This window comes from Trachurus trachurus (assembly GCF_905171665.1).
Source record: "Trachurus trachurus genome assembly, chromosome: 3".
Classification (NCBI taxonomy): domain Eukaryota; kingdom Metazoa; phylum Chordata; class Actinopteri; order Carangiformes; family Carangidae; genus Trachurus; species Trachurus trachurus.
In genome coordinates, this window is record NC_139893.1 from 38918077 (window position 1) to 38943247 (window position 25171).

The 25171-nt window shown below is 39.0% G+C and overlaps 2 protein-coding genes across 4 annotated transcripts in view; both read left to right on the forward strand.

The window, feature by feature from the left end:
• Positions 1-1821: 1821 nt before the first annotated feature.
• LOC311007183 (mortality factor 4-like protein 1) lies at positions 1822-15475 on the forward strand. Its single transcript, XM_084000277.1, has 12 exons — positions 1822-2018; positions 2354-2400; positions 2502-2569; positions 2731-2817; positions 3022-3102; positions 3458-3483; positions 4581-4669; positions 9059-9160; positions 9478-9566; positions 10189-10361; positions 12585-12669; positions 14315-15475. Exons 1-12 carry the CDS (start codon positions 1979-1981, stop codon positions 14397-14399), a joined length of 972 nt encoding a protein of 323 aa, XP_083856403.1. The 5' UTR covers positions 1822-1978; the 3' UTR covers positions 14400-15475.
• Positions 15476-18187: 2712 nt separating this feature from the next.
• The window catches only part of uacab (uveal autoantigen with coiled-coil domains and ankyrin repeats b), a 62977-nt gene continuing 55993 nt past the window's right edge, over positions 18188-25171 (forward strand). For all 3 annotated transcript variants that reach the window (XM_083997468.1, XM_083997471.1, XM_083997470.1), the window contains exon 1: positions 18188-18324. In XM_083997468.1, the coding sequence (XP_083853594.1) occupies positions 18277-18324 (48 nt within the window). In that variant the 5' untranslated portion in view covers positions 18188-18276. The remainder of the gene's footprint in view (positions 18325-25171) is intronic.

A 25171-nucleotide genomic window follows, 5' to 3' on the forward strand; every position in this document is an offset into this window, starting at 1 on the left:
AGTTTAAGAAAGAAGAAAGAAGAAGAATTCCTATACAATAGTAAAGAAAAATCCACACACCAACAAAAGCTCCAGAGCAATAATTAAAGTGATGTTTTGGGTTGAAAACCTAAAGTCTAAAGAGTGCCACATGTGATGATGTAGTCTGAAGTTTGCTGCACTCCCTGACTACCTGTGTCTGTACTGTTGCTCTGTTTGATTTTATTGCCTATGTAGCCTCATTTAAGCTGCACCATCTTACATGCACTCTGAGGTTTCTCTCTGCTGGGTGTAGGTCTTCCTCTAGCAAAAGAAAGTTAATGTAAATGTGGGCTCACACAAGCTGTGATATTGCATGATCAGAATCACATGACATTTCAAATGTTCAATCATAGGTTTGGGAGGTAGAGCCTTCAAACCGGAGGCACCCTGTGTGAAGACCACCAAAATGCTAGTGACATAGGGTTTGGACAAAGTTAATGTTAAGGCCATCATTTAAAAACAATATTATTGCAATTTTTTGTCAAAATGTATTCATAATATATTGATGCATTGAAATACATCTTAATATGGTGTAACCATTCTCAATATTTTGAATTTTAATCAAAATTACTGTCCCACTTTAGGAAACATGCCTTCCTAAGTGGGACAGGTGTTTTTTCCTAATGTGGGACAGTGCTTTTTCAGGTAAAACTGTGTAGTTGAATAGGTTGAACAATAACAATGGTTGTTTACATGGTTTTATTATTATAATGCATTATTTTGGATATTTCACAACAAAAGGAAATTCTATTTAATAACTGGAAGTGGTCATAATACTGTTAAAGGGGTAAATGGCTCGGATTTTTTTTCTTGTTTCGAAATCTTGTCTTTTTTGATAATGTTCATGATAATTGCTTGAGTTTAGAAGTAATCAAAGGATAGCCCATCATTTATTAATTAAAAGGAATGTATTTCAGATCACAGTGGAAAAGAAGAGTCAATGAGACAAAAACAGGAAAAGAAAACACGGGGGAAAAAGGAAAAGAATCAAGCAAGAGAACTCAACCAGTGGGAAAAAGACAGGATGAGGGGAGACATTGCTGAATATAGGGAGATCACTGAGGATGGTGGTGTCCCACAATTGACACCACCTGGGATTGACAGGGCTGGGAATGACCCTAAGTCCACTCTTAAGCGCAGGGTAAAAGGTCACCTTCATCACACAATTGGTAGAAAACCGTTAATATTAACAGAAGACGAGGCAGAACTAGGACAATAAGTGATATTATTGTACACTGGTTTGCAATCTAGCATTCATCATGCAAATTAAAATTACTTTTAAACAGACCTTTTAGTGTCCCACATAGGAGCATGACTGTCCCACATTAGGGCACGGAGATTGCCGGAGAAGACTTTGCAATCAGAGTTGAAATATGTATGGTAGGCTATTTCTTTTAGGAGTGTGATATCAGAATTTTCTCTTTGGATTTCATTAGATCACAACCTAAGGATTTCAGAATGGTACAGGATGTAGATTGAAAATGTTTGCTTTTCATATCACAATATATACCAGAAGTCAGAATTTCAAAAAAAAAAGTCCCACATTAGGCAAATTCACACTATCTGCAACATAGCCTATGTTATCAATGTGTGTTGCACTTGATAAATAAACAATTAGACATACATGTATAAATAGTTACATGTGTAGGCTATACGCATATCAACATATCCATGATATAGCCTAACCATGAACACATTTCTTTGTGATTAAAATTCAAATCCACCGGGCACGTTAGACGCGTTTGTATTTTACAAGTTTGAGGGGGAGCTCCTGAATGCAGCACGCCCCTGAGGCTTGGTGGTCAGGTGACCCAGCAGCAGCAGCAGCAGCAGGCAGGCCAGTCTCGGCTTCTCCTTCGCTTTGGCTCCGATGTCGGAGGTGTTTGTGCCTGGAAGAAATGGACTCTGGCAATGCACGAATTTGATCCTTCAGACATCCGACCAGCTGAGTCTGTGAATGGCGCCAAAACAGGACCCTAAACCTAAATTTCAAGAAGGTCGGTGCAGAAAAATGGACGAATCTGTGGAAGGGGGCGGGTTTGTTGTTGTTGTTATTGTAGCTGCAGCTAATGCTAACGCACAGCTCGACAATAGTGGTCTCCAGGGAGGGTCAGGGTCTTCATAACCGCACAGTTGTGTGTGACTTTTTATTTTAAACACACCCATAATGTACATGTTATGAAGTGTCACTGCTTAGGGTGAAGATAAATAGGCAAACCAGGCGTTAACGCAAAGCTAACTGTTAGCTAGCCCGTCGTGTTGTTAATGCTGTGTATTGTGTCATGCCGCGGTTTCCACCCAACTTCCTACTTTTGTTTTTCCCTCCTCGCAGGTGAAAGAGTCCTGTGCTTTCATGGGCCACTGCTGTATGAGGCCAAGGTGTGTTTCAGTGCTGCATGGGCTTCCAGAGTGAAATATGAACAGTGAAACAAACGTCAGCCAACGACTGACGCAGGCCCGTGTGTTTTCTTGTTTTACAGTGTGTAAAGATCAACATAAAGGATAAGCAGATTAAATACTTCATTCATTACAGCGGATGGAACAAAAAGTAAGCAGCCTGGTTTGGTTTCACTTTGATTATCTGTCCTGTTTTCAACCTGAGTGCTCACGTCAGATATACCTTGCTTTGTTTGTGTGTGTGTGTGTGTGTGTTTTATTGAGGAAGGTTGCTTTGTTTGTGATGGAGTCTTTAATGCGTTTCTGTTGCAGCTGGGATGAATGGGTTCCTGAAAGCAGAGTTCTCAAATATGTGGACAGCAACCTTGCAAAACAAAAAGAGCTTCAAAAGGCTAATCAGTAAGTTTCCATTGTTGTCATGACAATACAATCTTTCTGTGACCACTAACCCCCAATCCGACAGTCAAAGAAATACCATAATATATTTTTCAATGTTTTTAAATAATATTGACCATTGTTTTGTTATTATCTGCTGTTTTATGTATGGACAAATGTCACTTGACTATTCATGTAATGATCCTCACTTGTTTTTTTCCTCCCCAGAGACCATTATGTTGAGGGAAAGATGAGGGGTTTAGCACCAAGCAAGAAGATTGCTGCTGTGCAGCAGAAAAATGTCGATCTGTAAGTGTTCACTTTGCTTCCACTCCCACTCCCAGTAATCCAACTAATTCTAAACACCATAAATGCAGACGTCATTTCAATCAATGTGTGTGGTAGAAAATCTGAGATGTTTTTGTCAACTTGATGTAAATTCAGTAGTTTTTAAACATGCCACTTAGAATTATTCTATGTGAATTAGTGAACTGTACCATGCACTGCACCTGCGTAAAGTGCCCGCATTCATTATGTTTATCAACACGTTTGTTGAAATGTTTCTTGTAATTTGTCACCCATCTGTATGTATTGTGTGTTGTGCACAAAGTACAAAACATTTAATATTGTATGTTCACACATAATGTCTTTTTTTGGCTCTTAGGAAAGTGAAAAAGGCAAAACAGAAGAGTAAGTAAACTATTTCCATATGACATGTTGATAGTAGATTTCACATGGGTCAGTAACGTGACACAACCCAATGTCAAGTGGTGTAACTGTTTTTTTTTTATATAAACATCTGACAGGATGTTTATACAATTGTTATTTTATACAGGAAAATAAATCTAGACTCAGAAGTGGAATAAATGAAATTCACTTTTGCAATGCAACAATATGTTTCTTGACCAATTTTACATAACTTGTCACATTTTTTAGAAGATAAAGCAATGTTTTAGAATAAGTCCTGCTCCGTGTTGCCAAAATGTATTTAAATACACAAAAAATCAATTTCAGTTTAATGTTTTCAGAAAAGGTATATATTTTATAAGTACACTTAAATCCACTGTAGGTGGATCAAATATTTAATATTTATTATTCTTTTGTGGTCACACCATTTGACATTTTCAGGGCATTCAGTCTCACTTTTGTTAGAAATGGTTCAAATGTCATTTCAAATTATGTGAAACCAACATGAATACAAAATGTACATTTTAACAAATCTGATGCTTTTAAAACAATTTTAAAAGATATTTCTGAATTCCTCATCTTGCCAAGTACCCTTATTTGTTACTGACCCACATACATTTTGTATATGCAACACACATCACACATTAGCTCTAACGCTGCTGTATTGTTTAAAATCACAACAAAATGCAAAGGGATTTCAGCATGTTCTTAAATACACAAAGTTTTTTTATGATATCAGATGATGTTTGAGACACTTGAGGCACTGAGACACTATACATTTGATAATGTCAAACATATTTCCTGAAATATGCATTATATTGTTTTTTTTGTTTTGTAGTTTTTTTTCTTTTTTTGTATTTTTATAGCTGCCCTGCTGCTGGGCCCAGCCCTCACATTGTGTGTTGACATGTGACAAATGTAACTCCTTTTCGACAGCATCGCTCACACCTGAAACACAAAATCATCTACATTCAGTCCTATGATATATTAGCAGCATAACAGTAGAATTAATCAGAGGATAGTTGGGCTTTATCTACATCTACAGTAAAAGAAGACACATTTCTACACGATGTATTAACTGTACTGTGTGTGTTGTTTAGCCCCAGGGCCGGGTGAAGGTACCAGCAGCGGAGAACCGCCACAGGGACCACGGAAGAAGAGGCCTCGGGTCGATCCCACTGTGGAGAGTGTATGTACCATCAGATACTGGTTAAAGGGGTAGTTCACCCAAAATTTAAATTTCACTCATTATCTACTCCCCCTCATGTGGACTAAGGGCTGGGAGAAGTTTCAGAGTCCTCCGTGGCTTCTCTGAGTTACAGGGGGTTTCGGCGTAGCAGTGCATGTCCATATAACGGTTGCAAATGGATACCACTTTTCTTTGTAACAAAAAGACACACCAAAAAACATCCAAATACCTCCATGCTGCTCGTATGTAATGTCCGTCTTGTATTGAAGCCCCGAAATGCGAAATTGTCCCGAAAAAAATTAAATAAGTCTATATTTCAAGCTTGTTTGTAGGGGAAGCTCCTCTTCCCGGTTTGTCAAATTTGGACGAACCAGGGTCTGTCCTCTTCCCAGTTCGTCCAAATTTGACGAACCGGGAAGAGGAGCTTCGAGAAGCTTCCGCTACAAAACAAGCTTGAAATATAGATTTATTTAATTTTTTTCGGGACAGTTTCGCATTTCGGGGCTTCAAGACAAGAGGGACATTACATACGAGCAGCATGGAGGTATTTGGATGTTTTTTGGTGTGTCTTTTTGTTACGAAGACAGTTGGTATCCATTTGCAACCGTTATATGGACATGCACTGCTACGCCGAGACCCTCTGTAACTCAGAGAAGCCACGGAGGACTCTGAAACTTCTCCCAGGCCTTAGTCGACATGAGGGTGAGTAGATAATGAGTGAAATTTCAATTTTGGGTGAACTATCCCTTTAACACTTGACAGAATCTACTGGCTTAGTTTTAAGGAGCCATTTGTCCACTGGGCATCTTTATAGTTGGATAAATTGAAATCACTAATTACTTGAAGAGGACCTCTCATGAAACTACAGACTGAGGAGTGAGCAAAGTGGGGGAAATATCAAGATGTCAGGGTAAAAATGCCCTTCAAGTGTCCAAATGACTGTGAAATTTAAAATGATGGTCCACTCGCTCTCTCTCATTTTGTCTGGCTCATAAACTTTGATGAGGAGTCACAGAAGGTGACTGCTGATTTGCTCTTTGTCCCCAAGTCTTCCCGTGTGCTCTCAGCGTTGCCCAGCAGAGAGAGGAACAGCTTTGTTTACCTCAAAAAAACTAGAAACAACAGAAAGCGGTGGCACCATGCAGTTGGTAGAAGTATGACCATCATACAAACCAGGTTATCAGCGTTAAAGATGCTCTGATACCAGTTACACATAGTGTTTACTGCTTGTATGTATTGTATGGCATCCATACATGTGAGATGATCGTTGTCACTGTTAGGCAAGGCATCTTTATTTATATAGCGCATTTCATACCAAGGCAACTCAATGTGCTTTACACAAAGACAAAATATTTAAAAAGAACAGCATGAAAACAAACAATTTTTTGAAAATTAAAAAAAGTTGTAAACATTAAACGTAGAGTTAAAAGCAAGAGCAAACAAGATTTAAAAAAGTAGAATAAAATAAAATAAATAAAGTTTAAAGTTCAAGTCCAAGCTCAGCCATAAGCACATGAAAAGAGAAATGTTTTTAACATGGATTTAAAAGTGTTTACAATTTGAGCTGATCTCAGTTCTGCTGGTAGTTTGTTCCAGTTGTGTGCAGCATCACAGCTAAATGCTGCTTCACCATGTCTGGTTTGAACTCTGTGCTCCACTATCTGACCTAAGTCAGTAGATCTCAGAGCTCTACTGGGTTTATACTCTACTTACATGTCATTCATGTATTCTGGACCTAAACCATTCAGTGATTTGTAAACCAGGAGCAGAACTTTAAAATCTGTTGAATGATAATGATCAGGTTACACCCTTCTGTAAAACATGAACTAACATGTGAGTGGAGGTTCTATTATTATCTAATTTGACTGTCAGAAGCAACAAGATCTTGGGATAAATAACATCAGGTTGTCATAACACTAGTGCCTAACACTGGATAGTAAAGCCTTGTTGCCTTTTTACTGGAGGTGCTCAGCTATATTGGCATACTGCTGACATATTACACAGTTTACTATCGTGCACGTCTCTGGAGCTGTCCACGGTTCCTTGTTTCCCACGGAGCTCTGCCCCGTTTGAAAGGTGAAGGAAGCCCTAAGTGGAAAGACGTCGCCTCCGAGATGTAGGATGTGTCTTTATAGAAGAGAACAGGGTTCCTACGCAAGTATGGAAAGTATGGAAAGTATGGAATTTGATTTTATACATTTCCAGGTCTGGAAAAGTATGGAAAATGGAAATTATTCTATGGAAAATGGAAATTATTGTATGGAAATATATTTATCTTAAAGGACAATTCCAGGCGAATTCAACTCTGGGGTGTATTTTCATATCATTTTAGGTCTAAAAGAATGAATCTGAAGATTTTCAGTTTAATCGCTCCTGTTTTACGGTAGTTGCGTCTGTCCGCGCGTCGCCACGGCAGCAATGAATGGGAGTGGATGTAATTTCCGCTGCTTAGGCTGTTTCCAGCCCTCAAAGCCGCAATTTTTTTCCACAGACAGCGTCAGATGGCGACTCAAACATGCACCCAGAAGTTTATTTACTTAAAGCAAGCCAACATGTTTGTAAAACTAGATCTAATTCAAAGTCTCCCGGAGTCTCGCGCGAGACCCAGTTGCCGTGCGCGGTGTATTCAGGTGCAGTGGGAAAAGCTACCGTTTGTGTCATAAACACAGGAATATCAACTCTTGACTTGCTTCAAGTAAAAAAAACTTCTCTGCACATGTTTGAGTCGCCACCTGATGCTGTCTGTGGAAAAAATAAACACTTCAAGCAAGTAAAGAGTTGATATTCCTGTGTTTATGACACAAGCGGTAGCTCCAACTGCGCCTGAATACACCGCGCACTGCAACTTCGGGCTCGCGCGAGACTCCGGGAGACTTTGAATTAGATCTAGTTTTACAAACATGCCGGCTTGCTTGAAGTAAATAAACTTCTCGGTGCATGTTTGAGTAGCCATCTGACGCTGTCTGTGGAAAAAAATTGCGGCTTTGAGGGCTGTAAACAGCCTAAACAGCGGAACTTACATCCACTCCCATTCATTGCTGCCGTGGGGATGCGGGGACAGATGCAACTACCGCAAAACAGGAGCGATTAAACTGAAAATCTTCAGATTCCTTCTTTTAGACCTAAAATGATATGAAAATACACCCCCTAGTTGAATTCGCCTGGAATTGTCCTTTAATATCTTATCTGGGTTTGGTCTTATCTGAAGTTATCTGGTTAATTATTTTTGTATGTGCTACCTATAGCTAAAATCTCCTGGAAACTATTTGGTTACATAATGGCATACACATTCAGAATACAAATGAAAACAAATTATTAATTGCATGATTTTTTTTATATAATGCACAACTATTTACTCAAATATCACAAATTATTTGAATTTTTTTACCGAGAAATCTGGAAATTAGGGTCTGGAAAAAGTATGGAATTTGGAAATTTCAAATGTGTAGGAACCCTGAGAGAAACACACATTTCAGGACCTCTGACTTGTATCATCAGAACAGACAAATGTAGCTAATCACAGATGGCTGAAAATCACTGGACGTGTCTGTACAAATCAACAGTGTAAAGTAGAGCTGTCAAGATGTATGCAGTAATTCATTATTGCATACTCTACCTATCACTCCTATTGTTTCCAATGTACAGGTGCATTAGAATATCATGGGAGAGTTAAAAGTGAAACTAGTACATTATATAGTCCCATTACACAGAGAATTAAACATTTCATGTCTTTATTTATTCTATTTATTTTAATAATTATGGCCAACATTAAATGAAGACCTAAAATTCAGTATCCCCCAAAATTTAAATATTACAAAGGACCTTTTTTTTTTAAAGCATTTTTATGTATATGAAATGTTGGCTTTCTGAAAAATATGTCCATCTATATGCACTCAGTACTTGGTTGGGGCTGTTTGATTTGAACTACTGGAAATGGACGTTTCCATGATATTATAATGTATTTAGATGTGGAGAGTGTCACTGCCCTGAGCACCCCCCCCTCACACACACACACACACCCTGGGACACTTCTCTCTTTTTTTGGTCCTGACTCGTTAGCATCCCTGATTAGAATCTTGTTATAATGCTGAGATATTAAAATGAGAAAAAATAAAATGAGAAAATATAAGAATGTTGTTTACCTCTTTTTGGCCACTATAGAAACTGCAGCAGAGAGTTTTGACCTTGTATAGTGAAGTGAAGCTCATGTACTATGCACTGTAAAGCCTTGTAGTTCTATACCGCATGTTCTTGGTTGTTGTGTGTGTGAAGGACACAGGCAGGCCACTATCCAGGGGCCCGTTGGGTGGGTGACAAATACATTACTGCTGCTGAACAAAGAAAGAAAGAAACCAACAATAGCATATGTGTGTGTGTGTGTGTGTCCAGGAGGATATGTTCACCAACCGTGTGGAGGTGAAGGTGAAGATCCCCGAAGAGCTGAAGCCCTGGCTGGTAGATGACTGGGACCTCATCACCCGGCAGAAACAGGTAAAAAGAACCATATACAATACAATACACACACACACACACACACACACAAACAAACAACCCCCCACAAGGCTGTGTGTTTGATGTATTTTTAGTTCTGCTAAGGCGACTGTACAATGACAGTAAAGAAACTCTGTGTATCTTTATTCCCCATTTACTTTCTCTTCCTCTGTTAGGCTCGTTGCCTTGAGCTATTATGTACTCTGAAGCTATACTTTAGCAAAGAAGATCAATCAAGCTTGAAAATGACCCCCCAACAGTGATGTTTCGTCAATGTAAAAGTTTGGATAAAGAGAAGACTTTTCTGTTGCTTGCAGTTGTTTCATCTACCTGCTAAGAAGAACATAGAGGCCGTCCTGGAGGACTATGCAAACTATAAGAAGTCCAAAGGAAACTCGGACAATAAGTAAGGATGAAAGCCATGGCTTCCTTCACATGGTGTGAAAGTAGAGACACGGTGGTGTCCTTTGATAATCTGCTCAGCACCACTGCATGTGTCCATCTCTCTGCGCCGGCTGCCGCAGTATGTTCTCGCATTCCTCTCCACTTTGTGGCATGAATCACAAGCAGTTTAAACACAAAATTGTGCAATTTGCCCCAGCATGATCATACTTACATACAATTTCCTCAGCTGTAGATGGGAATCTAAATTACCACAGCTAAATGCATGTTCCACATCTGGGCTACAAAAGAAAATCAGATACATACAGCTCCCGGTCCTTTTCTGCCGGCGAGCCACATTTTTGCAGGCATGTCATTTTGACCAATTTGAATTCATTCATTTCAGTGGCATCCCCATTGTAAATGCAAAAGCTTGCTCTGTTTAAACTAAATTGTCTTGTTTTGCAGACTCAAATAGCCACATCAGAAAGTGTTCGTGATGTGCATACGTCCAAATCATTAACAATTTTCTCTCCTGGAGGTTAACAGGATGGATTTATTTCAGGGGAAACGATAATTGTCGGTTATCTCTCAGTGATGAAAGCTCCATCTGGATAAACCTGTGACTCTTCTCTTTGTTCACTTAGGGAATATGCAGTAAATGAAGTGGTGGCTGGGATTCGGGAGTATTTCAACGTGATGCTGGGCACGCAGCTGCTTTACAAGTTTGAGAGGCCGCAGTACGCCGAGGTCCTGGCTGAACATCCAGACATGCCCATGTCTCAAGTTTACGGAGCCCCACACTTGCTGCGCCTATTTGGTAGGGACTATATATATGTTTTTTTTTTTTTTTTTTGACTTATACTTTTTTTTAAAATTTTTTCCAATAATCTCATATTACATATCACATATTATATATATATATTTATATTCTGATTCTTAGGAAATTCTTGTTTGAATTACATTAGATTACATTGTAGAAAGCTTTTCCAATATTGACACAGTAGCTGTGAGAGGAAAGTGAAATGTTCTCAGCAGATATGAAAGCACTGTGAGGCTAAAGAGAAACATCACTGTTCTTCACAATTCAGAAAAAAACATTTGCAAGAGGTTGTGTACTTCACCCCTCCATCCTATGTTGAACTTCTATCAAGGAGCCTTTAAGTATTCAGTACAATTGGATTGAATGGTTTGTATTTGTCATTTATTATGATGAAAAGACCCCAGGAAGAATAGCTGCTGCGTGGCAAAAGCTAATGGGGATCTAAATAAACTAAACTAAACTAAACAATTAAAGTAAGCCCTGAGAGGAGAGGAAAGGCTGAGTTTCCAACATTTGAAATGTTGCTCAATGACCTTAAGAAAACGATATAGAAGCTTGGTTGATAATCATTGGTAGCAGGGGTCAGATTTGAATTTACACAGCTACAGTTGTGTAAACTTGCAAGGAAAATATTAACTAGCAACATTTCAGGGCTAGACCTTCATCATACAAAAGCCTTTGATTGTTTGCCTCACGAAGGTCTAGCATTGAAACGTTGCTATTAAATATTTTCCAGTGTTTTGATCAGCTTGTCCCTCTCCTATGCACCTGTCTGAAAAATAGATGCAAGAAGTATTTTTCTCTTTGAATCACAGCTTCCAGTTTAAAAAATGCAAAAATAGCTCATTAATTGTATAGTAATTAAGGTTGATTATATATTTATAAATGCTGAGGTTAAAGTGAGTATCACACACTAAGACGACTCGACTGATTTGACTAAAGCTCTAAATGAATACCTCCAACTGTGAACATCCAATGAGTCTTAACAAATCTCAGACATAACAATGCAATGAGAGAAAGGATGAATTGTTATTTGAGAAGACGCATACAGTATTACCCAATGCAACAATATACAGTTATATCCAATATTTCCCAGTAGAGTAGTGATGTTACAGATATGTGAGAGTGATGCTGGCCTTACATGTTGACTCAGTTCATCCAATCTTATTTTCAATTCAGCTTTCGCCTCACAACGATTCAGAGAAACAAGATAAACAAGATCAAAAGATTAGTGACTGAGTCGCATTCTGTTTCACCACACATTTCATCTCCCCGACAGAAACCAGCTGACGGGGATGCTGATAGAGTTCATACTTGTTATTACAGCATGAAAGTTCTTTAACACTTTCCCCAAACTCTGTCTTTGAGGGGGAGATCTATCCGACACGCATTTTCACTGTTCCCTCCTGCACCTCTCTCTCTGACCTGGTGACAGCACACACACACACACACACACACACACACACACACACACACACACACACACACACACACACACACACACACACACACACACACACACACACACACACACACTGATACTCTGCTCTTGGTGACAATAAAGTCTTAAAGTCAATCTGCCATGTACTGGGCATCTGTTAATAAGAAAAGAAAAAAAACGGAGTGTGGTAATTTTGTTTTAATTCTAAATTTGTGAATTCTTAAAGGGATAGTTCAACATTTTGGCAAATTGGCTATTTTGAGAACGGCGGAGCAGAGCCACGAGCTGCTCAGAGCTATGCTATGGAGGCTCATTGGTTTCCCTCAAACTCATCAAATACACAATCTTTATGACCTGCACATTCACCACGCTATGAGATAATAAAGTAACGTTGCGAGACGGAGTTGTTTTCAAGGCAAATGCAGAGACTGCTTGCTGAAAAACTGTCCCTGATGGAAACACGCAGCAGTTTTGCATGAATTTACCTCAAAATCAACTCCGTCTTGTAACGTTCTGTTATTATCTCATAGCGTGGTGAATGTGCAGGTCACAACTTGTTCACCAGAGCGTTTTGGAGTTGTTGGATTGTGTATTTGATGTGTTTGATGAGGGAAACCAAGAAATCCCATTAGCAGCTCGCAACTCGGCTCCGCCGTTCTAAAAACAGCTTGCACTGACAATTTTTAGCATGGTATGTAAAAAAAGAAAAACAAAAAAAAATCAGTACTGAAGAAGTATCCTGTTGCGTTGTTGTCATACATATGTGGTTCCCCCAACAGTTCGTATTGGAGCCATGCTGGCCTACACTCCACTGGACGAGAAGAGCCTGGCTCTGCTGCTCAGTTACCTCCAAGATTTCCTCAAGTAAGCTCCAACGTCCACCACAGACACACACAACGACACCTTTACTGCTGCTGTGTAATAATGACAACAACACAATGACACACAATGAATCCTGTGTTCAAAACAATAAATTACTGCATTACAAAACAACGGTAGGCTACTTGAGGGGAGGTCTGGTGTGCAAACAACCAACAAAACAAATGAATAAAGCAGCAGCTTTTATTTAGGGGCAAATAGACTGTAAACAATGTCTACAATACAATAGGGTGAACAAATCTCATGCCACATCCTATTCATAAACATACAGGTCGATGTAAATACTCATAACATACACCCACACATACATATGCTTGCATATTTCAGTTGTTTTTCTACTGTCTCTCTGCTTTGCATGTTTTCACATAGCCCTCGGACAGTTTGTTTATATGAAAATAAGCATGGCAACACTGTGTTTTGTATCTTTTGAAATGATTTGGAAAAACAAACTCGACATATTTGATGTACAATTTCCAGGAATTGCTCATTTCGCTTGACAAAACTTGTACATGTCAGACACAAGGCTGCTGCACCCGACTAGAAAAATAGAAAAATCAATAACTTGTGAGCACATAGAGGTTGTCTTTTCCTTATAGGAATGAAACTGCTTTGTGCTGACCGCTGTCATTCATACTGTTAATGAGCCAGAGACATCACATCACCTAGAGAAAAGAGTTCTTTAGAGGCCTGTATGGATTTTATTCTGATTATGTAGCCAGAAAAACCATGACTAATCCCTTCGCAGAAATGATTATGTAGCCCCATTCATGGTTTTTTAAATAGAGGTTAATGCTCTGTGGTTAAAACATGTGCACAGCACTGTGGGATATGTAGAAAAACATGATAAATGTATTTATACACTACAGAGTCAGACACCATAACCATAATTACAAGATAATCCTTTGTTGGTCCCATGATGAGGAGATGAACAGTGTTGCAGCAGCAGACAACAGGGACAAATATAGAACAGATAATAAATATAAAGAAATAAAAAGAGCAGTATTCATAAGAATGTACTTTACAGTGGTGCCTATGACAATATATAGAAGAAATTCATTCTGTACAGATATATTATAGATTAATGTAATTGCAAAAAGCAAATAGTATGTACAGTCCAGTGAAAGTATATGCAAGGTAAATAATTCTGTCAATCAGTATTGCATATGTACACTGCATTGAGTGCAGTGTTTGCTCAATAGTCTGACCGTAGCCATATAAGAAGTAACAAAATCTAGAATAACTTTCTCCATATACTTAGTCATTTCCTTCATTCTCGTCAGGTTTCTTATTACATATTTTTGAATACGGTAAGTTATTTTTTCCAAACAGGCTTTATCTATGTTTTCTAACTGTCCACTCCCCAGTGGATTGCTCTGTGTGAGTTCTGCAAATAACTTTGGTATTTCTTGTCGCATCTAATTTTTATCCCAGAAAAATATATTTTTAAAATCTGCCTCAAAGGAGCCTCCTGGTGGGATGTTAATCTGAAAGGATTGAGGGCTGAGCGGCTGAGTAATTTTCCCCTGCAGGAGAGGAAGAATGACAGCCTGCGCTATCTTATCTTAGTATAAAAATCACTAACCATTTCAGTCCGGCTTCGCATTGACAAACAATTTTTAATGTCCTCCAGGTACTTGGTAAAGAATTCATCCACCCTCTTCAGTGCCAGTGACTACGAAGTCGCACCCCCAGAGTACCACCGCAAGGCTGTGTAAGAGCTCTCAGCAGGCTGCGCTCCCATCAAGGCACGTCAGCCCCCCTCTCCCAGAGCACATGTAAAATAACCATTACTACCCTTCTGAGTGCAGACTTCGATGAGATTTTTCACTTGAACTGATGCGCTTCTACCACGGCGGTCTCAGGAGCTCGTCCCGGTTCAGAGGTCAAAAATTTGACAAAACCTTTTATTTTATTTTATTTTACTTTATTATTTTTTTTTTTTAGCTTTTCTCCCTCCTTGTCTGTTTTGTCCCACTTCTTTGAAAAGACACAAGAAAAAAATGTTTCTGTTGAAAAATGACAGTTCCCACAAGCAGCTCTTTGGTGTTTTTGTGCATTCCATCTGATAGATATTTGTTACTGTTGCATGTCCGTATTTATTAGTGTTTCCTCTGCCACATGAGGTGCAATTTAACGCTGAGCCACACGGTCAGCGCCCAGCAGCTAATGTTTTTTTGTATCTGTATCTTGTGTATTTGTATCAATTTTGTTTAAAAAAAAAAAAAAGAAAAAAGAAAAAAAGTTTCTACACAGTTTCTAGGTTGTTTACTGTGGTCTCTGTTTCATATCACGTGAATTATTTAGTGTCCTGACTGTTCTTTCAAGATGCATTTTGCACAGTGTTGTTTGTGGAGCACTTCAGACATCAAAGACTTTCTCCATAGATTATGGTTTGATATTCATCTGACAAGACACTGAGCAAAAACATCTATCTTTGATGCACATGTTCAGTTCGTGAAATATATTTTTTTTAAAATGTGCAAGTGCCACGTGAAGGAGCAGTAATCAAGACAGTTCCACATGAATATGCAAATGATCCAACATGTTCACAACAAAGTCTTTAACCCTTTGTCAAACAAGTTGAAAAATGTATATTACAGAGCATTCTCATACCAGCTGACAGTGTGTTAGAGGTTTAAGATAACACACTACAAATGTCATATCCCAAGATCACTATGAATAAGTGATTATGAATGACTGATTAAAAAAAATTGAGTTGGCAACAGAAATCCATTTCCTAACTTATGGATGGTTTGAATTCTCCAGTGACATTCTCTAGACCTTGTGGCAGTAATTTTTTAAGTCATTTAGCCGCCATGTGAAAAATTGCACTAGAATATGCAACTCTTATGCACAATATCAACTGACATGATTCAGACATCCTGTAGCAATTCCACATTTGGCATTCATGATGTTTACTGAAGTAAAAGTACATTAATATGAGTAAACTGTAGCCTACTTAAAGTTCCCTGTATTAATGTTATATCATTCAGACACCTGCTGTTGCTTCCGTGTAGCCTATAACAGGGTTCTTACGGATCCTTAAAAAGTCTTAAAAAGCATTGAATTCATTAATCTAAAAATAAGGCCTTAATTGGCATTAAAATGTCTTAAATCAATTTTTCAAAAGTCTTAAAAATGTCGACACATGATAAGTGGTATTTTATGGTTGTAATTAGTCTCAAATCTCAAAATAATTGGTAACATTCCGACATAGAGAAGTTAGTGGCGGCCGTCAACGCTAAATTTCTCACCGTTTTTTTTTTTTTTTTCTGACTTTTTATGCATTTATTTTGAAAGGACAGCTGGAAAGATACACAATCCAATATTCATGTAGCAGTCACTTTACCTTGGATCACATAGGAAACTGGGTAAAATTGTCCCTAACCCTATGTAATTGATGTGGTGTTTTTTTTTCTTTTTTCTGCATTTGTGTTTATCATGAAGTCGGTCTTAAATTTCATTTCAAGTGGCTTTAAAAAAGTCTTAAAAAGTCTTAAATTTAACTTGGCTTAAGCTGTAGGAACCCTGTATAAGCAAAAAAGCACAACACGTACAGTACAAGTCCATGTTAATGTCAGTACCCTGATGTAAACTTCAAACATGCAGAACTAAGCATAGGCACGCTCTGGGGGGAAAAAAGATAAAAGAAAATACTCTGAGATTTAGTAATAGTTTGGACTGAGGACAACATCCACTGGGCTGTGGGTTTATACACCCAGTGGTATCACAATGTCAGTGTGTGTTGCTGCTGAGCTGCAGCCAGGACAGACAGTGGCTAGCTCCATGGTAACTCCATGGTAACAATGTTGCCATGGAGTTGTAGACAAAGACGGGAGACACACATTGAACAGGCAGTAGCATTTGGTTAGATATTTCCTCAAAGTACACAGTAGCACAGATAAGAAGACTGCGGGTCAGTGGGAAAACAAAAACACTGTCCTGTTTGTTGACAGAGCAGGACATTTGATAATGACTGCAGTTGGTTAAAGTGCCCATTAATCCACAGACACATGCATTTAAAAAACAATTGTTTGTTATATCAGCTTTAAACTTATAGCCTATAATTATTGAGTGATTAACTGACCACTTTATGTAGTGGTGGAAGTCCTCTGTAAATTAAAGTAGCAACATATACGGTACATAGGGCCTACTCCGTTCATGTTCTGCACTCAAAATCTAGCTCAAGTTTAGTTGTTGAGTATTCACATCAGAACACACAGTAAACACAGATCTATTTTTGAATTGTAATTATGAATGTGTACAGTTCAGGTGGTGATGGTTTAATAATAATAATAATAGGCCTACTATTTTTATATACTGGAGCTTGTGAGTATAGTACTTGCTGGATTGTGAGTTGCTTTCCACCAGTGTTATGTGAGGTGAAAGCTCTTGCTCATACGACCACAAGGGGGCATCTTTTTCTCCCCACATGCTATAGGCCCACTTTCCCGTTAATTTGTGTATGAAGTGACCTTTTGATGGAAAGCTCAACTCATGTATGTACATTAACATAGCATCAAATAAATATTGGTTGGATGAGGTCAACAAGGCACAGTGTGGGTCTGGATATTATCAGGATAGAATATTTTCTTCATATCATGGTATTTCAGCATGAACTTACCTTGACCTAATGTTTCTATGATGAACAGCAAGTAGCCTATAATACTGAGTCAATCAGAAAATTCTAATCTCTGATTTGATTTGGTCCTTTGAATGACTTTGTTAAGCAGTGATGTAATAAGTACTCAGAACATTTATTTACTAAAATTGTGTGTATGTGTTCACCTCAGAATGGTACATTTCAAATTAATAATGGTGGATTACTTCAATTGATGCAGCAATGATTTTATTTATTTTTCTTATTGCTTGCCATTTTTGATTGATTTGTTATATTATTTATCTCAATCTGAGAAAAAAAAAGTAAATGTAGGCTAGTTAACCCACCAGAAAAGCACCACATGTCTTAGAACAACATTTCCTTCTGTAACCTTGGCAGGTAAGTTGTCATTAGGTTTGTACGTAATTGTAAAGGCTATTCCAGGTATGAAGGCTCTCCATACATCATGAAAAACTGTTACAGACTGATATTCAGATCATTTCCAGTAGGCCTACTAGTTTTACCACATATGAAGGGCAGTAGGGTTAACCACTCGCATTCAAATATTTACAGTAAATAAGACATAGTGGGCGTTCTTTCTCCAGTGTGTTTATAGCTTATATGCGCTTCTTCCAGGTGTTTCAGTCTCCAGGTAAGTTTGACGTCATGCCAGGTTTTCCTGCTCTGTCCCAGGATATGTCCAACTCTGCTCGACGACGCATACTAGGAAGTCCCGCCCCCCCGGTGTTGCTGATTGGATCATAAGCGAACCCACACCGCGCACGTTCCAGTTTGATTGGCTCAAGAGGAATGTCAATCAAAGCGCGAGCAGTTTGCGGTTAAGCGTCAGGTGAAACTCGCTCCGTGAGGAAAAGGGGCCAGATAAAAGTTTCTTCGTTTGGACTTTCTAGAAAGTTTTTTTTTTTTTTGCACTATCGATGAACGTATTCACCAAAGGACACTTTTAACACGAGGAACCACCACGTTACAAGATGAAGAGCCTGAAGTATCGATTGAAAAAGCACGAAGTGACTATCACAGTAAGTTGAATACTGTTGTTTTCCTTCCATTCACTTTGTTTTGCTAATATCTCCGTTTCCAGCCGTTGAAGTAGCCGGGAGGTGACTAAACAAAGCTAATGCCAGGCGCTGTGTTTCAACACCGACCGGGGTATTGTTTGTAACTTGACCCCCTCCTCTTGCCCACAACAACCACGTTAACCGCGGGCATGTTCCCACGGTGGCTCCGCCGGGTCCGGTCGGATAAATTACCGCTAGCAACTGTAAGCACCTGCACCTCTGGATGTGGCCCTGCCTGCAGTGTTCCTCCGCCGCCTGCCTCAACCGACTGTCGTTATTAACAAAGCGCGGCAGGCAGGGAGCAGAGGACCGCAAATCACTGCGCTTTAGTGCCATTTGTCTTGGTGGTTATCAGCGAGGACACTCAGGCTGTCGACAGGCAGCACAGTGGGGCTGTTTTGACCAGGGTTTTTCCTTTTGTGTCCTGCCAAGACTATGGGGGAGATCTGACGACACTTTAAAGCTTGAGTTTCAAAGTTTGACGCCAACTGATGATGGCAAATAGTACAAATATGAGGTGCTTGACGCAGTTCTCTCTGTTTCTTGCTGTTTCACTCTTTTACTTGGACCTAAAGATACTTAATTAAGGGAAATTAAAGTATTCCATTAGACCATTTCCACACTATACATCCAATGCATATGAAATGATATATGATATAAATAGAGAAAAGACAAATTCAGATGTGCATAAAGTTTGTATAGTTAATTTGTAAATTTAAGAATTTTGCATTTTGTTCTTCTACTTGTACAGTACAAGTAGAAGAGAACTTAACCTAATCGGTAACAAGAACTTTCATGCTAAAATGACAAAGTAATCACAAGAATTTGTTCGTATAATTGGATGGAGTTCTGAAAGTGTCACTTTAGGTTCTCTCTGTTGCAGCATTTCTTTGTAACCTATGATATTTAGCTATTTATTTATAACCAGCCAAACTATCAGAGGATCAATCAAGAAAGTAATGCAAAGAGCTGTTGGTTTAAATCTTGTGTAAAACAGTCCAGAAGAAGCTCCACCTCAGTAAAATGCAGCTTAGACATAAATGCAAGAGTATCAATAATATAATTATAGGCTATAACATATAATACACTAGCTAACACTTAAAGGGGCATTTCTCTTCATAATGAGTACTTTTGCGTTTCACAGTTTAAGCACTATTGAATTCATAGTTTCAACTGACTAAGGTTTTTTACTAAGATTCTTCTTTTTTATAGTGATATTACTAGTGTTTATTGACTTGGCTCTCTAGGATGAACCTCCCAAACATGCTCAGTTAACTCACCAGTCTTCATCTGGGCATCAGTGAAAAGTCTGAATCTGAACATCACCAGTTTGCTTTATAATTTATGAGCAGCAAATCATACCAGCAATATTACAGAGAAATGAATTTATACTAACAATGAATCCAACTTTGGAGTAATCAGAAAATGATGATGATAGAACTGACAGCAGCAGCAATGCAGCACAGACATAGCTGTTGTGAACAACACTGTGCTTCTCTGCAGCTTTTCAGCAACATCAGCCTCAAAAATGACATATTTGGACAAGAACTAAACATTGTAACCTACCTGAAGCCAGATTTATCTGTAGGATATTATACATCATTAGTATTAGGTAAGAGTAACAAGTAAACTGACAGCTCTTTGTCTATTCTTATCTACAAGAAAGGCGGTGTTGGGTAAGCCTTCTGTACCATTTAACTGTGCTTTTGTAAAAAATACTACAATGAAACCTCCCATTTACATAGACTTTGTAGCAGTCAGCCATCAGGGCACCATGGCACCACGGATAAACAGCAAGTCCTTCCAGGAATGTTGCAGTGACCCTGTCCTCAGGAGTTTGCATGTGATACAGTCAAGAATGAGCACAATGAAAAAGACGGCACAATTATTCGTGAATAGAATATTCATCGGCTCTATGCTTTTCAGTTAACCTTAGTGACCCCATCCTGGGGCTGTAATGTGGTATTAAATCTTCACAATCCAGCTATGGCCAGTGAACTTCTCTTGATAGGCAGTCTTAACAATTCTGCACAGTTCAACATGCAGTGGGTGTTCAGCTTCCGGCAGTTGCTAAGAGAAAGACACAAAGCCAGAGGAGACGTGTGTGTTCAACAATCTGGCCCTTTTCAGAGAAGAAGTCGAAAATGCCTTTGAGAAATGAAGTGGTATTACGTATATCCACAGTGTTAATGTCTCACTCCTTGAAACAGCAAGCAGCCATTTAAAATTGAATTGCAAAAAAAAAAAAAAAACTTGATTTGACCCTACGGCATTTTCTGTACCATTTTGTTTAAAAACAACCTGAGGGAAAATCTCAAGGTAAGCTGTATTGAGGAAACAGGCCTGACATTTACACAGGTCTGAGTGAGTATTTCAGAACCTTTTCACTGCATTAATCTGTGCAGCAGAAATGGACAGATAGCATTATCCTTACAGACATCACTGTAGGTTTAAGCTACTTGAAAATGTATTAAAGACAGATTTGTGTGCTATAGAGGTAAAGGTGTAGTCTGATATGATATCATATGAGACATGATATCATATCATGTATTGTGTCATATGATGGCTTCCTGATCCGACTTAATCTTGAAATCTTTATTTATAAAACACAAATAGATCATATCTGCCAACAAGGAATTAGATGCATCAAGTCAGCATCAGGTCTTGATTTAATGTTTTAGCACATGCTTCCTTCATTCCTACACAATGCTTGGGAGGTGAACTCATTCACTCTTTCCTAGTGTGGTGGTGACTAATAATTAAGAATAACACTTCAACATTCTCCGAGTGGGAGAGGCCAGGGGGAATTCAAAGGAAACTTGCTTTTGCTTATGTGAATAACAAAGAGTAACTGAATTCCGGCCAGAACAGACAAATCAGCTGAGGTAACAGTATCTTCTTTCACGCCTCGCACAGTGCAAAGCGCAGCTGTTCTGGGATCTGCTTTTAATAATAGGGCCCTAAACATCCCCCTCAGACTGTTGTTGTTTAACAAGGTGCACTGTCTTTTATTTCTGTTGTCATATCTCATCATTGTCCAAACAGGTTATGCCTATCAAGAATTCATTTACAAGAACGTGTTTGATCCAAGGAATTCTCACTTTGTGCCAAACCACTTAAAGTAGCTGGAAAACAAAGCTGAGCTTATCAACCATGCAGGGTCCAAAATGCCAACACATTCTTTTAATACCAGCTGTAGATTGAAAGCAGGATGAGGTCTGCAGGTTTGGCTCCACTTTCTCTTACTCTTTTGTTTCTGGATTAATTACAGGGCTTCTCTTGACAAGTCATTGTCATGTGTAATGTCATGTGTAATTGCACTAGAGACAAGGATATTTTTAGGTTTGACAGAGGACAAAAGTGTCTAGGTTTGCAGTTAACGATTATTTTCAAGTACTTGATTGTTTTCACTGAACAGTCAATCAATCTTTTCAAATGTCCATTCTGGATTCCCATAGCCCAAGATGACATCTTCAGATATAGAATATAGTGTTGTCTGTCTGACCAGAACTCCAAACGATAAAAGGTATTAATGGCCAAATACGTTTTCCTCTATAGAAAGACATGGTCGATACAGCAAGAAGTGATTTATCCATGATGTTTTGACAGACAACATGAACAGACAGTGATAATGAGAAAAGCACTGCGCTGGATCAATCATGGCTGGAATTGCAGGTTGGGTCGGTTGGTTCATAGTGTCACAACAAAGGAGATGAAGGAGAAAACTCGTCTTTTCAACCTGTACCTGTTATCACACATTTTGTGAATAGTTCTTTCTATGGTAGATGTGTCCATGTCCTTGCAAGACCACCATAAGAAGATGAAAACTGTGTGGCATTGTGCAGGCTTTTCAGAGTAACTTCTCTAAAACCAACTCTCAGGGGCTTTTGACTACATTGTGCTCACTTGAACATGAACAGACCACTCCGTTATGAGATGTTTTGTATGGATTATTTGTTGTCTATTGATTTGTTGTTTATGCATGTGGTGCTGGTGTTTAGTTTATACACAGTTGCTCATAAAGTTGAAATGAAATATTTTTGTTAGTGTTAGAGAATAATTTCACCTTACTATTGATAGTGAGGTGAAACTACACAAACTATGAAATTATTCTCTAACAGTTAGGGCTGGGACTTTAACGTGTTACTTACAATTAGTTAATGAAAGAAAAAATTGTGCGTTAAAGAAATGAATGCATTTAATTGTTCCTTTCAGTTCCTGGCATAGCGGTCATACCGATGCACCAGAGTGCCATCAGACACAAAATGCAAACATGATGGGTGAAACAGCTGAGACCGTGTTGCTTGTACCCGGTGGATGGAAGGTTTGGGTTTAGGTTGGTCTAGTTGAACTATGGGCTTGGTGCAGTGTGAACACAACAGGTGCACACCGAGACCATTTCTTCAAACTGCTGCAGCTACAGTCGAACTCTGGTCTGGTCTGCGCTACATTACGATCGGCAGCCGAGTAAACATGAGACGCTGCCAGTGGCGTGGTGTTTGGACCAGGGTGGACATGAAGCTGTGTGAACTCGAACCGTCCACGCTGAGAAATGAAACGGTGCATCATTTCCTCATCTGGTCCACAGCACTGCTCGTGCTTCTAGTGGACATTGACACTTTGAATAGATCTGCTGTGATTGGCTCTGGCACCTGTAACACTGTTGGGCCCAGTGGATGTTCAAGATAACACAACACACAGATAACGCTGAAATTCTTCTCATAAACGACACTACAGAGGATAAATAGAGGGTGGGGTTCCTAACCTGAGAGATCAAAGGACAGACAGAGTTGATTGCTGTACAGATTGCTCAGCACCTGAGGCAACTTTGTGAGTTGTTGTATTGGCCCATATAACTATTGATTGACCTGACATTTGGGGATCGGCTTGTTTGTGGTCTTCCTGGAAGTTACGTGTCTTTCCGTTTGGTCCGTATTCATTGGGCAGACTGGACTGGGATGAAGTAGAGCTTAGGGGGAGTTTCCAGGTATTTCAGTAATGTGTCTTATCTAAACTTGGTTCTTGTCAGGTCGATATGGCAAATGTTAGCCACAGGTACAAGTACATTCAGGAGGAAGAGAATGTGTAGCTGGTCTTCTGAGACATCTGGAGAGCCCAGTGCAGTCACCGAGGATAAACAAGCCGTTGGATGGTCGGTAAATCCCACCAGACTGTATACGGCTGCCTGCTTGTTACACTGCAATGTCTCGTCCTTTGTGTCCACAGGTTAAATACAAAAGACATGACATGCAGATGTGGAGAATTTTGAGTCGTTTAAGCCAGTGGTTTTCAAAGTAGGGGCCGGGGCCGCCAGGAGGTCCTCAGCAAATTTGTGGGAAGATGAGAACAAATGCAAAATAAATCAAATTATTGTATTTTGGGCATTATTAAAAAATCTAATTTATGATAATATAATATATCGAAACCTTATTTGCCATACTCATCTTTCTAATTGCCTGCCAGACAAATTATCATTCATTATATCATGACCATTAACTGTTAATGCTACAAAAATACAGGTCAATTTTTTTTGTGGCTGACAAATTTCTGGCGCCAGGCCCGATTCTGAACAATACAACATAATTTTAATGATTATTATCATTATTATTATTTTTATTCTAGCTATTATTAAATTTTTACAACTTATATTGTTATTATAATTACCACTATATTATTATAGCTGTACATGATACAGTTAAGGTTTTTTTTTTTTTTGAAGACCTTAATATGATGGACTTTTGGTAGCCCAAAGACAGTGACAGTTTTAGGAGCAGTGATTGAACATGTGATTAAACATCTTGCAGTAGCTTCCACTTCCCCGTGAGCTGTGGTTCAGCTTCTCCAGCTATGCTTTCAGATGACCTTCTTCTCTGTCACTGCTAGCCTATCTATCAACCAGATTTGAGTCAAATTAAATAAATATAATTATATGTAAATCTTAGAATTTTAGCGTAATAGCTTCCTGGTCATGAACTACACTGGCTGCATGAGATAGGCTACCCCTCTTGTTTTTACATTTTTAATCTCTAAATATTTTTTAAATTAATTTTAATACATGCTACATTGGCCTCCTGAGATACCTGGTAAAGAACAAACTGAAAGAGCTCCCTGACTCCTGTGAAGCCTCTCCTTCCTCTGTGGTTGTCTGAGTCCTGACCCAGGCTGTTTAACCTCAGTGATTGGTCCGTGACTAATGCAGACATTTCATTGGGAGATGTGCGGTTGGCTCTATTATCTTTCACGTTTTCCTGCCATTTGTGTTTCTTTTCCCGTTCTTTTCTGTACTTATGCGATCGTTTTTGTTATTGTTTGCCACTGCACTAGTGCATCAGCCACATCTCTGAAAGCAACACTTCAGCGACCCAGCAACATACCGGTGTCTCATTGGTCAATGAGAGGCTCATTCCAGACAGGCAGAGTCAGCAGCGGCAGTCACAACTGCACCGGGTCATTAATAAAAACCACCAGACATGGATTTTCAAAAATACGGGACAAAGTGCGTCCCGTATCAGTTCAATAAGGGACACGTCTTTTAGTCTCCAAATACGGGACGATTCCGTATTTCAAGGAACTGTTGGCAACTCTACTCATGGCATTATTCTGAAGACGCTTTCATGAATCTCTTTATACTGTAGACTGGTATTTTGGTGTCACTGTGATCAGTTGGTCAGCTTTATACCTGATATTTCCAAAGTATGTTGGAGGTAGATTGAAGTTTCCAGAAACAGTTTGACATCACAGTAGTTTGTTGCAGTGTCAAACTTGGTCACTTCTTTCCCAACATTGAATTTTAGACACTAAATATTTG